We start from the raw sequence: 12,858 nt of genomic DNA, 5'->3' as shown, positions 1-12,858 counted from the left end.
TATGTCATCCCTACTTGATTTCCAGATCTCTGTACCCTTATCACCGCTCCCTAGACAACCCCGTTTCCCTGAATGTACGTCCCTATTACCCTTCCAAACAAATTTCCTAACTTATACGTATAAGACTATGCTTTTACATTTTTAAAAAAATATGCAATTGTTTTATATGTGCAGCCTAACATTTTAAGACTCACTTTTGTGAAGGTCTATTTGTATCATTCCCCAACAGTACAAGCTTGTTGCAGGAGGAGTCAGCATGTGCAACAAAGTCAAGGTCATGAATAAACAGAAATTCACTACAGACTATAAATCTCATGTAAGATCTGTATTCACGGTTGAACTTCTTATAAATTGTACAGACGGTGTTAATCATCCTGCTAGTCAATACCTAATATTACATCCAATTAAGATGGAATTTCACACAGACGTGTTTCGATCCAATGCAGGGTCATCCTTAGTAAAACACGAGAAGTACAAGCGGGCCACGTACCACTAGAAAACAGACGGTTGAACTTCAATAACAACTTACATATTGACAACCTATGACTGAACACAATAATTAAGTCAACAGTGTAAGTCAACATTTGAACTGCATTAAGGGACAACAAGAATATTACAACAAAAAGTCCTCCAGTTCAAAAACTGTTTTAATGACCTTCACCTCATATTTTTAATTTTCATCGTATTTTTTAAGGGAAGACTTTTTAACAAGCACTTCATATAGTGTGTCTAATGTGTTTTAGTTTACTGTATATATTTTACTGAGGATGACCCTATCGTGAGTCGAAACATGTCTACTGAAATTTCATCTTAATTGGATGTAATATTAAGTATTGACTACGAGGATAATTAACACAATCTGTTCAATTTCTAAGAAATAGAAATTTCTTGAGGTTTGATGATTTTTCCCAATTTGTGGGCTTTGATCTATTGTTGCTTGGGTTAGCATCATTGTGTTATTGTATTCAACGTTACTGAATTCCCATCAAGGCAGACTGTGTAGAAAGGAGTGTACTTGTCAATTCAGTTATATAGAGGGGAGGTAACGATATAAAATTCTAATTATGAATTTAACACAAGGCAAAACATACTAATAATGTACAGGCTTCAAAAAATTTGTTATTTCTTAGTGTAATGTATGTTGGTGGAAAGACAAAGAAAAGTTTGAAGTTATAGCTAGTCGGGCATTCTTAAATGTAACAGATTTTATGGATGTAACGTTTTATACCACTGACATTGGGCAGATCAATGATAAATAATGCAGTTATCTATGCATTAAATGATGCAGATTTCAGAACGTGCTGGCTACACAATGTATTTTTAATGTTGTTGCCTTTGTTGTATTGCCTCTGCGTAGATTGCTGTGTGTTTTGGAAGAAATGAAGAGTTTTTTAAAAGTCACAACAAATAAGTGCAATATCAAAGAAGACTGCTTCATTATTGGTTGTTAGACAATGCTGTAAACGGAAACGACAGGGAATGTGGTAGATACATCCTGGTCCTTTGTACAGTACGTTACTTAACGTATGTCTAGTCTCTGAAAGGTGCATCTTTTACCAGAACATTATGGGCCGCAAGCAATTCATTTGCGTTGTGACCTTGAGGACAGCTTTCTACTTTGATGCTCTGCAAGAACTTAATAGTGCCTGGCCAAGTCTTATTTCACACCACTATGTGCATTTTTCTTGCAGTGTTCAACGGAAAAATGTTATGCTTAAAAATGCCCACCTAGCTGTAGCCTAATGCCGGAACATTCAGAGGATTAAAGATGGGAAAAATTAACAAAATCAGGGTTATCCAATAAGTGAGAAGGTTATTATAATGAAGGCACTGGAGGCGGCACACGAGTTAAGTTCCGGTAATTGAATTTAAGGCAAGTCTGGGGTGGTGTAGACAAATTATGAGGCTTTCGGGACTTGCCCCGTCCCAGTTGTTCTCTTTGTGTGTTACAACTTCATTAACAGAACAAAATTAAAAGCTACATTGATCTGCGCATAGCTTTACTTGTAAAAGTAGTAGCCTATTATGCTTCAAAGCAAGATTAACCTGTTATCACATTTCAGAGAGTAATAATAACCATATGCCTCAGCTACCATGTGCAGGCACTTGATTTGACGTCATGTAGGCTGCCTGTATAGTATCAATTTGGACTTTCTGTTTTACTCTACCAGATGACAGACAAATCGGAACTCTAGTAAGAATTTGCAGAGTTTTAATTCTAATGGTTAAACATCAAATGTGTGTGTATAGATCTTCCACATGAAATCAAATGCACTGAATGAACTCGTCCCCATTTTTCAAAAATCTGACTACTTCTGCCGGGTCTGAACCCACAATGTTGGGTTTCAGATGCTGACAGACTACTACTTATCCACAGAGGGAGTTATTTTAGAGATGAAAGTATTTTACCTGATCAAGAAGGAGATACACAGACTCACGATTACGAATTACTTCTTTGTCTGCCTCTTGCCCAAGCCGTAATAGACTAGAAGATGCCAGCTGCAACAATAAAAAGGGAAGAGATAATAATAATTAGCCTCTATATTCTTTAGTTTCACATAACTTGAATAGCATCAACATAAATGTGTACAAACTAGGACTAACGTGTCTGATGATTACCCAGTAAAATTTAGTTTACAAGAAAAGCGTTCAGTGCACACAAAGGTGACCTCATCAACATCTGTGGAGGGAAGAAACCATTTAAAATGACTCATCATAAAATCCATAGTTGACAACTGATGGTGTGGTGAATCAATGTTACAAGATTTTCAACAGAAGAGAGATGCTGGTACCATAAGTTTACTGATCACTTAGCTCAAATACTTATTGTTGTGTATACTGCACTCTTCTCTTCACTGTTAGTGCATGCCATGCACTACAGACTGTCCCCATGGTTTTGATTTGCCACGAAGAGCATGGGTATTTCTGAACACAGAATAAGAACTGGTTATAGACGATGTGCTGAACTGAGGTACAGATGGGAGAAATTATCCTCCACAAAATGTGACAGTTGTGCGGCAAGGCAGATAATCCGGTACATCATCCAAGAGTGCCCATTAAGAGCAGGTCCTGGTGACCCTATGGACTTTTGTTGGCAAATGAAGCATCCATCAATTACATCTTAAAATTGGACTTTTCCCTGTGACTTAGTTATTGTGCATTTTATGCATTTTTATTGCTCCTTTTTGTGTTTGACTTTCAATTATAATGTTGTGATGCCATATGATAAAGAAAGAAAGAAAGAAAGAAAGAAAGAAAGAAAGAAAGGAAAACACTGACAAATAGATGAAATGAAGATATTATTATTATTATTATTATTATTATTATTATTATTATTATTATTATTATTATTATTACTCAATCAATCATCCCATTTCAGCCAACTATGGACCACACCATTTCAACTTTCTCCTTCTTCAGATTTTGACATTTGTTTAGTGCTTCCTCATTCATTCACGGTGTCGTTCCTTTCTCTCCTGTCCATGCCTTTCACGTCTGCTTTTCCTGGAAACTATGCCACGCTTTAAGTTTCTTCTTGAGTGGGACATACTCCAGGATGTCATTATGTGTAATCTCCAATTTTTCGAGATCTATTTCTACCTCAGTAAACCAGGCTCCTTTCATTTTCTTGTTCTGAGAGTAGTTGATCCGATTGGCCAATCTTGGTGGGTTCAATCACATCACTTGTTTATAAAAGGCCATCCTCCTCTGGACGGTGTCTTATCTTCTCCACTTGGGTGTATAGTTCGTGGTAGTGCCATCATCTCAACTCAACATTTTCTTTGACAGGGCGCAAACTTTTTCTCAAAATTTCTTTCTTTCACGACCAGATTTTCAATCAGGCCTGTCTTGTTCATTGTGAGACATTCTGCAGTGTGTAAGACCTCTGGTTGGATTTTGAACTGCCGTTTCATTTTGTACATGTGTGATGTGAAGGCTTCATTCTCAGAGATGTTGGGTTCTATCCACTCTCACAGAGACTTAAACTTATCTGCTAGCTTGATTTTTCTTTGTCCCAACACTACCACTCTCGGCATTAGCCTGATATTAATTTTCTCAAAGGAGATCTGGAGTTCCGCCTTCTCTGCTTGTGCCCTAAGCTGGTTAATTTATTTAGTGGCTGCATCTAGGGAATCAGGAAAGACTGCAAGATCAACTGTGAATGCTAGACAATCATTTAAAGGTTTAGGTTTATGTGGCCAGGCCTAACCCTGTTTTTGATTCCTTCATTTGTCATTTCTTTGCACCATTCACAGATGACTTTCGCAAGGACACAGTTGAAGAGTACGGGTGAAAGCCCACCTCCTTGCCTAACTCCAGTTTTGATCTCAAAGGCATCTGAAATCTCTCCCCGAAACTGCACTTTAGAGATGGTGGTGTGAGGATTTGCCAGATGATCACTCGTTTTGCAGTGTAAGCCAAATTCTTCCAAGATTTTGTAATAGTGTGGAACGATCAATCGAGTCATAGGCCTTCTCGAGGTCAACGAAGGTCCCCACAAACTTTTTATTCCTGAGCTTCAGATAAGAAAGAATCAATTTCATGTTCAAAATCTGCTTGGCACACAAGTACCCTTTCCTGAAGCCACTCTGGTACTCTCACAGTTGTGGATCTAGTTGTTCCTGTGCCGTAACCTGAGGAGAATTTTATAGGTTATTAGGAGGAGAGCGATGCTGCAGTAGTTGCAGATAATTTATGTTAGTTTACCCAGAGTCTTCTCACAAGTGTAAATCCAAAGTTCGGCAATTATAGAGTTTTTGCCTGGCACCTTATTGTCCCTGAATGACTGAATGCCTGCTTGATTTCTTCTTTCATGTGAGATGAATCTGGGTTAATGTGTACATTATCCTCAAAAGAGATAAGTTTATTATAATTCTGAATTTGCAGGACAAAATATCTTGATGATATCCCTTGTTCCTTTCACTGAAATTTTGGTATGCTTCTGCCATTTATATATTTTACCTCTTCCAATCGTTACTGTCTAAGCTTCCTACTATATTTATGGCTTTCAGTCCTCTGCTACAAAATGGCATGAATCCCATTTGATCTCTTTTAGCCTAGATGGCTACTGATTCCACAGACTCAGCTGCCAATGCCCGCATGCTGATTGTTCCTAATTTAATGTTGTCCACCTGGGTGAAGTTTGAAAACAATGTAAACCATTTCATTAATGACTCATACAATTTCAGGATGAATAGAAGAAATTAATATTCTGCAGAATATAGTCCCAGTTACTGATGATATGAAAATTTTAACGACCAAATTAAGAGCACTGGTAATTCTGCATTTGCTCCAAGCAAGCAAGCAAGCAAGCAAGCTTCCAGTTTTAAATGACTTTGATATAGTGATCATAGCCATAGCCCCTCTAGTTTTACAAAAAACCCAGGAACATGAATTTCCAGTATAAAAATCCATGTGTCTTGCCTGGAATTGAAACCACACCGCCCCTGATGAGAAGTCTGTGGCTATGCCACTTGGCTATCACACCCCCATCATTTTGTGACTAACATACTTAAAATTTGTATACGAGTAATGACTGTATTGTTTTGTTGTTCTCTTTTTTAGTTTATACTGCACTGAAACAGACGGGTCTTTTGGTGACAATGGGATAGGAAAGGGCTAGAAGTACCTAGGCCTTAATTGAGGTACAGCCCCAGCATATGCCTTGTGTGAAAATGGGAAACCACAGAAAACCACTTAGAGGACTGCCAACAGTGGGGTTCGAACCCCCTATCCCCAGAATGCAAGTGACTGTTAGGTGACTCGAAAGATGTAACCATTCACTTGGTATGACTGTATTCATTGGGGGTTCTTTTTTTGTCATTCTTATGCCCGGTTGCAAAGAGGCCCATCAAATCAGTCCTTTATTGCACATCAATTGACTGGTCATAAACTTTGATTCCACTGCAATGCAGAAAGCCAAATCCCCAATCAACCTGTTCTGATTAAATGACTGAAGATTTGAGAAAGAAATGAATCTGGCAACATTGCACTTTGTGACAACTGCTATGGCGATTCTTAAAGGCTGATGCCCAGCAGACACATCGAACTTGCTGTGAATAAAAAAACAAAGATGATTACAGTACTACAGGATTTGATATTAGGTTTTGACGAAAAAAGAAAGATATAACCACTATCGATGAAAGATACAGTCCTCTTATTTGATACAGCAGAGGGCTGCAAGGATATCATTGAAAATAATGAAATGGACGCTGTGCGAGCAAAAAGACGCAGCATGAAAAAAGTTGCTTGCGACTTTGCTGATGATGCTTGTTGTTTAAAGGGGCCTAAGATCGAAGGTCATGGGCCCGGTTGCGACTTTAGTACGGCTAGTTGCAAATCTACCAAGAATCCAAAGCAGTATGCCAGCATTTTGTACTTTATTTCAGGATTTTCGATTTGTGTTCAATTGGTTGATAACACGTTCTGCATTCTAATGACTGTACGGATAACAGAATATTATGCGATTCATAATATAATTGCACCTTGTACATAGCTGCCTCTGCGGATCAGTGGTAGAGTGCCGCCCTCCGCATCCCAAGATGGCGAGTTCAAACCCAGCAGAGGCAGTTGGATTTTTGAAGGGCAGGAAAAAGTCCATTCAGCACTCCATGTCATACGATGTCGGCATGTAAAAGATCTCTGATGACACATTTGGTGTTTACCCGACAAAATTCATTAAAATCTCAGCCATAGACACCCAAGAGAGATCCGGTTTACTTTGTCTGCCATCTAGTGGGCCTAGAGTAAAATGGAACGTCGTAATTGACGAGCAGACAGCCAGAAGGCATCAAATTGAAATGTCTGCACATGGTAGCTGAGGCCATAAGATTATTATTATTATTATTATTATTATTTTTTTTTTTTTTTTGCTTTACATCGCACGGACACAGATAGGTCTAATGGCGACGATGGGACAGGGAAGGGCTAGGAGGGGGAAGGAAGCGTCCGTGGCCTTAATTAAGGTACAGCCCCAGCATTTGCCTGGTGTGAAAATGGGAAACCACGGAAAACCATTTTCAAGGCTGCCGATAGTAGGGTTCGAACCTACTATCTCCCGAATACTGGATACTGGCCGCACTTAAGCGATTGCAGCTATCAAGCTCGGTATTATTATTATTACTACCTTGTGCATGAGCTTGAATTTATTATGCATTATGCCACCATTACATACAATCAGATTTACATTTAAGTATTTAATTCAGGAAAAGCACCCTGAGTTTAAAATACTACACACACTGATCGGAGAAAAGTGCTTGATCAGTATAAACTTGCAACTAGTCTGGCTTATTATTAAATAATTTCCTGGTATAATAAATAAATAAATAAATAAATAAATAAATAAATAAATAAATAAATAAATAAATAAATAAATAAATAAATAAATAAATAAATAAATAAATAAATAAATACTGTAAATAAATAAATAAATACTGTAAATAAATAAATAAAAAATGAAATAGATTAGATAAATCGATCAATCATTTGTAAAGTCAGTGGTAAGAAAGCACACACAGGATTGAGGTAAACATGACAAGAGTACCCATTTCTGCTACTGACCACATTTGAATTGGGATACTCCTGCACGAAGGATGGTGATAAAATAATGTTGCCACTTGTGTTGAAGTAATCAGAGTGATGTCTCCAGAGTAAAGAAAAGGTTCAGGGAGAGACAGATGGCTGCTGTATGATAACAGATATGCCACTGTTGCAAAATAACCCACAGGGATGATCGGTACTTGTTGCTTTCAGTGTATAATTGGTCCACTACTGCTGCTGCTGCTACTATTACTACTACCACATTCCAACAGAGTCTTTGGAGAGCCATCAGAGTGAATATGTTAGATAAAACAGTGCAAAACTGGCAGCATGGTGAAGGACTGATATCAAGGAGGCCTGTGTCAAAAGCTCTTCTTAAACCACAACCACAGGGCAGCTTGTGTAAAGTAGGCAACTCATAACCCATGGCATCAGGATATCAAGAACTGTGGAAGCATACGCACTTTTCTGACGAGGTCACCTTAAGCTTGTGCCCATTCCAAAAGAAGCGTTAGAGTCTGGAGACGATCCAGTGAGAAATGAAAGATGGAATGAGCACTTTATCCGTGAGTGCTATCAGCAGCAAGGGTGTTTTATCATGTTTTGGGGTGGGATCGTATTTGGCCGACATACGTCCCTAATTAATATCCAGGTTAACAGACATCGTCCTCCAATCCTTAGTTACAGGATGGCTGCTGTACAATAAGAGATATGCCACCCATGCAGATGGGTAACTCACAGGTATGATCGGTACTTGCTGCTTTCAGCGTATCATTGGTCCACTGCCGCTACTATTTTTTTTCTCTTTCTTTACGTCGCACCGACACAGATATGTCTTATGGCGACGATGGGATAGGAAAGGCCTAGGAATTGGAAGGAAGCGGCCGTGGCCTTAATTAAGGTACAGCCCCGGCAATACCGCTACTACTACCAGGTAGTTTTTACCACAAAATCCTCCAAATCAGGAACTTAAGTTTTGACTACTCAGGGTCATCTTCAGTCTTCTGCATGACAATACAAGGTAATTTGAGTAATTTGCAGTAAAAAGGAAAGAAAAAAATTCTCAAACTTATGATGAGTGAATACCACTACATCTCTGTTAAAACCATTAAATATTTGAGTCACAGAAGTTGCCACTGTGGGCAAGGGATGGAGTGAATGATAATGCCCATGCCCAGCAAGCCAGAGCAGCCAATCAGCTCCTTGAGATGCATAGCGTGTAACGAATTGTGTAGCCAGTGCGAGGTGGCTATATAATATGGGACTGATCTGCTAAACAATGAACAACAATTTTGTAATCAAATTCCCACATAACCAACTTGGTGCTTTTTTGCACTTCTGATGCTCTTACACAGCTGACCATATGTTGTTTTTCTTTGTATATACCCTTCATAATGTATAATGTATTTACACATAGCAAAAGAAGAAAAGAAAGTGCACCAAACCAGAATATGCAATACTTTTCTTGAGCCTTCAACTTACAGCAAGAAATTCCTTCATTCTGTCTTCTATGTCCCCTTGGCCACAGATTGTGAAGAGAGCTCCAAAGATATTGTTAACAGCAGCAGCCATACAATGAATATTATTAGCATGGCCCTCTAATGATGCCCGGTAGAATGAATTCTCATTGCGTGCCAGTTTTGGAATGGAGACGGCAACAAAGACCATCAACAGGCAGGCTAGTAAATGCTCATCTTCATCAGTTTCTGTAATGCAAATATTTTTCTTAGCAATTTATTGTAATTATTATTCTAAAGATATAGTAATGAAATTCTAAGGACGTACCATTCTTTTGGTTGCGCAGAGCAGATACTAAAGTAGGATCCACTTTACAGCTCAATCCAGCTGCAGATGCCATTTCACTCACCACCTAGAAAATCCATTTAGACAAACATTACAGAAAGATATAAAATTTAAAAATAAGTATTGAAAGTTTATTTTAAAAACTGCCATGGACTTCATATTACAGGGGTAGTTATAAAGAATATTTTAATGTAGATAAGTCACATCGTGATTCTGCATACATTAATTGAAAGATTTTTAGCATTTGAAGTATTACTATAGAAAGAAACCTGGACTGGGACACATCGTTGGAGGAGGAGTGGTGGAAAGACCGAAGAAAGTGGAGAGGAACCATATTTGCCCCTACCCGGCTACAGCTGGATAAAGGAAATGATGATGATTATGAAGATGATGTTTTACTCAAATGCATATTTACAAGTAGCTGCCTTGATGGATCAAAAGTGGAGTACTTGACTCATGATCCCAAGTTAATGAATTTGATTGCAAATGAGGTAACAGATATTTGAAAATCAGGCAAAAATCAAAGTACTCTACTTGAAAAAAAATTCAGGAAAAACTATGGAAACATCACATCTCCCACCATGTAATGCCAAAAAATCACACCGGCATACAATATTTAAAAAATTAACCTTTCGTCAATTGAGTAATATATAGAAACTGTTCCATAGATTATTTCAGAGAAACAATTATACATGGGTTGAATTTTTAATAGTGGTAACTATTCCGAAACAATGTTGTGAAACATAGCCAGGTAATATAATGTATAGCTGAGGTAGTTGATATTAGTGACGGGCAGTCTGAGACGAGGTATTGAGATTTCTCGAGACTAGCAGGGGCACCATTTCTCGCAATAAATTTTGTGAGATCTCGAGAGCGTTGTCCCTGCACTGTGTGGCGAGCAGCGTGTCATAGGGCTACAGGTAGACGGAGCTGAATGTTGTTTGTGCCAAGTGTGCGAATAGCAAACCACGCACCTTCTCCATTCTGTAAATACGTGTCAACAAGCTACTAGGGCGTTCATTTCTTTCATTTCTACAGAGGTCTATTTTGACACAGTATAACATAATTATTGTGTGCAGCGGTAAGTACATGAATGAATAGGCTAAGTACAGAAACTGACGGCTACTGTAGGTACACCTACCTGAATACTAGAGGCATGCATTATTCGAACTCGAGACGAGGCAAGATGTTTCTTGCTGCATATGCAACTACCATTACGCACGAGTAGAATGTGTAATCTAAAATCTCGTAACTGAAATGTGAAACGAAACGGTGTAAAAGTCACGCTTTTCATTTTCATCTCGTAGGCCTATATCACAGTTGCAATATTCTGATACCAGTATGTACAGTATGAGCTAAATGGTTTGCACGTGTTGGCTTTGGTTCAAGGGGTCTCGATTAGGAAGAGGATTTTAACTTTCCTTGGTTAATTCCAATGGTTCGGGGACTGTCTGTTTGCCGAATTAGGTAGGGCCGCATTTTCATATGCACATAGATCGCCTATCATGCAACAACTCAAAGGACCTGCACTTGGCTCCGAAGGCCACGCGCTATTACTGTTGATGTTTTTATAATAATAATAATAATAATAATAATAATAATAATAATAATATATTTAAATAACGAAAAATGTCCCAATACAGTACCCGTATTTCATCATTTTGCTTTCCTCCTATTTTTTATGTTGCTCCCATTTATAGTTTAGTTTTCCCGCATCCGTCGTCAATTTCCCCATGCCCCCTGAAGAATGATGCATCGAGGTTTTACTGTATATGTTATGATCACCCCTGAAATTAAATACTTACACAAAGTTACATCTTGATGAGTTCTCATCTGTTTTCACATAGCACTGGGAACAATTTCTGTGATCGTATAAAACAAGGAAATAAAGCAGAATATGCCTCCCAAAAAGACTGATACTATCGTCTCTTAGTCGAACTCATTACGAACACCACTAAAAATATTAAATCGCTTAGAAATGCGTCACACAATTCCAAGAGTTTCAGAACAACTGCTTATGTTACACACGCAGACAAACAAAGCCTTTCAGCTGCTAGGAAGCACGACGCAGTTACTAAAGTTGTTTTACATAAATTCATATTCTACTACTTTTCACGAATTTAATTTCTTCAAAATCGCAGCCTGCTACTTGTTTGGGAACATCTCATTGAATGAAGTAGCAGTTGAGGTAGAACAGGTGACAAAAGCACGGTGATTATCAATATATTTACCGGTCGAATTTTAAACACTGCATCTCGTATTACCAGCTACTATTGAAAGACAAACAAATCCGATTTAACCGCAGAAAGTGAAACCCAGCGAGGATAATATAATTTTTTTTTCTATTTGCTTTACGTCGCACCGACACAGATATGTCTTATGGCGACGATGGGATAGGAAAGGCCTAGGAATTGGAAGGAAGCGGCCGTGGCCTTAATTAAGGTACAGCCCCGGCATTTGCCTGGTGTGAAAATGGGAAACCACGGAAAACCATCTTCAGGGCTGCTGACAGTGGGGCTCGAACCCACTATCTCCCGATTACTGGATACTGTGATAAATTATTATATTATAATATATTTGAAGAACCACCTTTCCAATACACAAAATCCTTATGTTTAGGATGAAACCGTTAAATCACAAATTGGACATGTTTCGTTCAATCTTAGTGAGCATCATCAGCAATAGAAAACCTAAAACATTGGTAGGTCAAGGCCTTGATCCTGGTGTATATCACAAAAGAATGTCTAAAATACATTGGTAGATGTATGAATTTCACACTTTAAAAATAACCAATAAGATTATTTATGTCTATTAAAACAAAAATTAATCATTCAAATTGTTTAAAATGTGAAACGGAATGGATGGCTTAAATGTTAAAAATAGTATATGGTAATTAGATGTTCTTAAAAATCGTTGTCCAATATATCTACGTTCGATTGCACTAAACTGTTTATGATAAAACCAGTTTTTCATATCTGGGTGAACTATGTTGAAACACAGACAAACATTGTTTATAATAAGAGCTCACCCAGATATGAAAAACTGGTTTTATCATAAACAGTTTAGTGCAATCAAACGTAGATATATTGGACAACGATTTTTAAGAACATTAATTACCATATACTATTTTTAACATTTAAGCCATCCATTCTGTTTCAGATTTTAAACAATTTGAATGATTAATTTTTGTTTTAATAGACATAAAATAATCTTATTGGTTATTTTTAAAGTGTTAAATTCATACATCTACCAATGTATTTTAGACATTCTTTTGTGATATACACCAGGATCAGGGCCCTGACCTACCAATGTTTTAGGTTTCTTATTGCTGATGATGCTCACTAAGATTGAGTGAAACATGTCCAATTTGTGATTTAACGGTTTCATCCTAAACATAAGGATTTTGTGTATTGGAAAGGTGGTTCTTCAAATATATTATAAATATAACAATTTATTACTCTGAACTCCAATATGGTTGAAAAATGAGATTTATAACTTGTAATACTGGATACTGGC

General features: G+C 37.7%; 1 protein-coding gene across 1 annotated transcript in view; it reads right to left on the bottom strand.

Annotated features, from left to right (window-relative positions):
• Hem (Nck associated protein 1 Hem) overlaps positions 1-12,858 on the bottom strand; it is a 318,021-nt gene that overhangs the window by 10,710 nt on the left and 294,453 nt on the right. The window contains exons 20-22 of the mRNA XM_067140394.2: positions 9,325-9,409; positions 9,022-9,245; positions 2,410-2,499 (exon numbers count right to left, since the gene is read on the bottom strand). Of these exons, the coding sequence (XP_066996495.1) occupies positions 2,410-2,499; positions 9,022-9,245; positions 9,325-9,409 (399 nt within the window). The remainder of the gene's footprint in view (positions 1-2,409; positions 2,500-9,021; positions 9,246-9,324; positions 9,410-12,858) is intronic.

Source organism: Anabrus simplex, chromosome 2 (assembly GCF_040414725.1).
Source record: "Anabrus simplex isolate iqAnaSimp1 chromosome 2, ASM4041472v1, whole genome shotgun sequence".
In the NCBI taxonomy this organism is placed as follows: Eukaryota; Metazoa; Arthropoda; class Insecta; order Orthoptera; family Tettigoniidae; genus Anabrus; species Anabrus simplex.
Note: the sequence above shows the minus strand (reverse complement) of the source record. Positions and strands in the feature narration are given on the sequence as shown.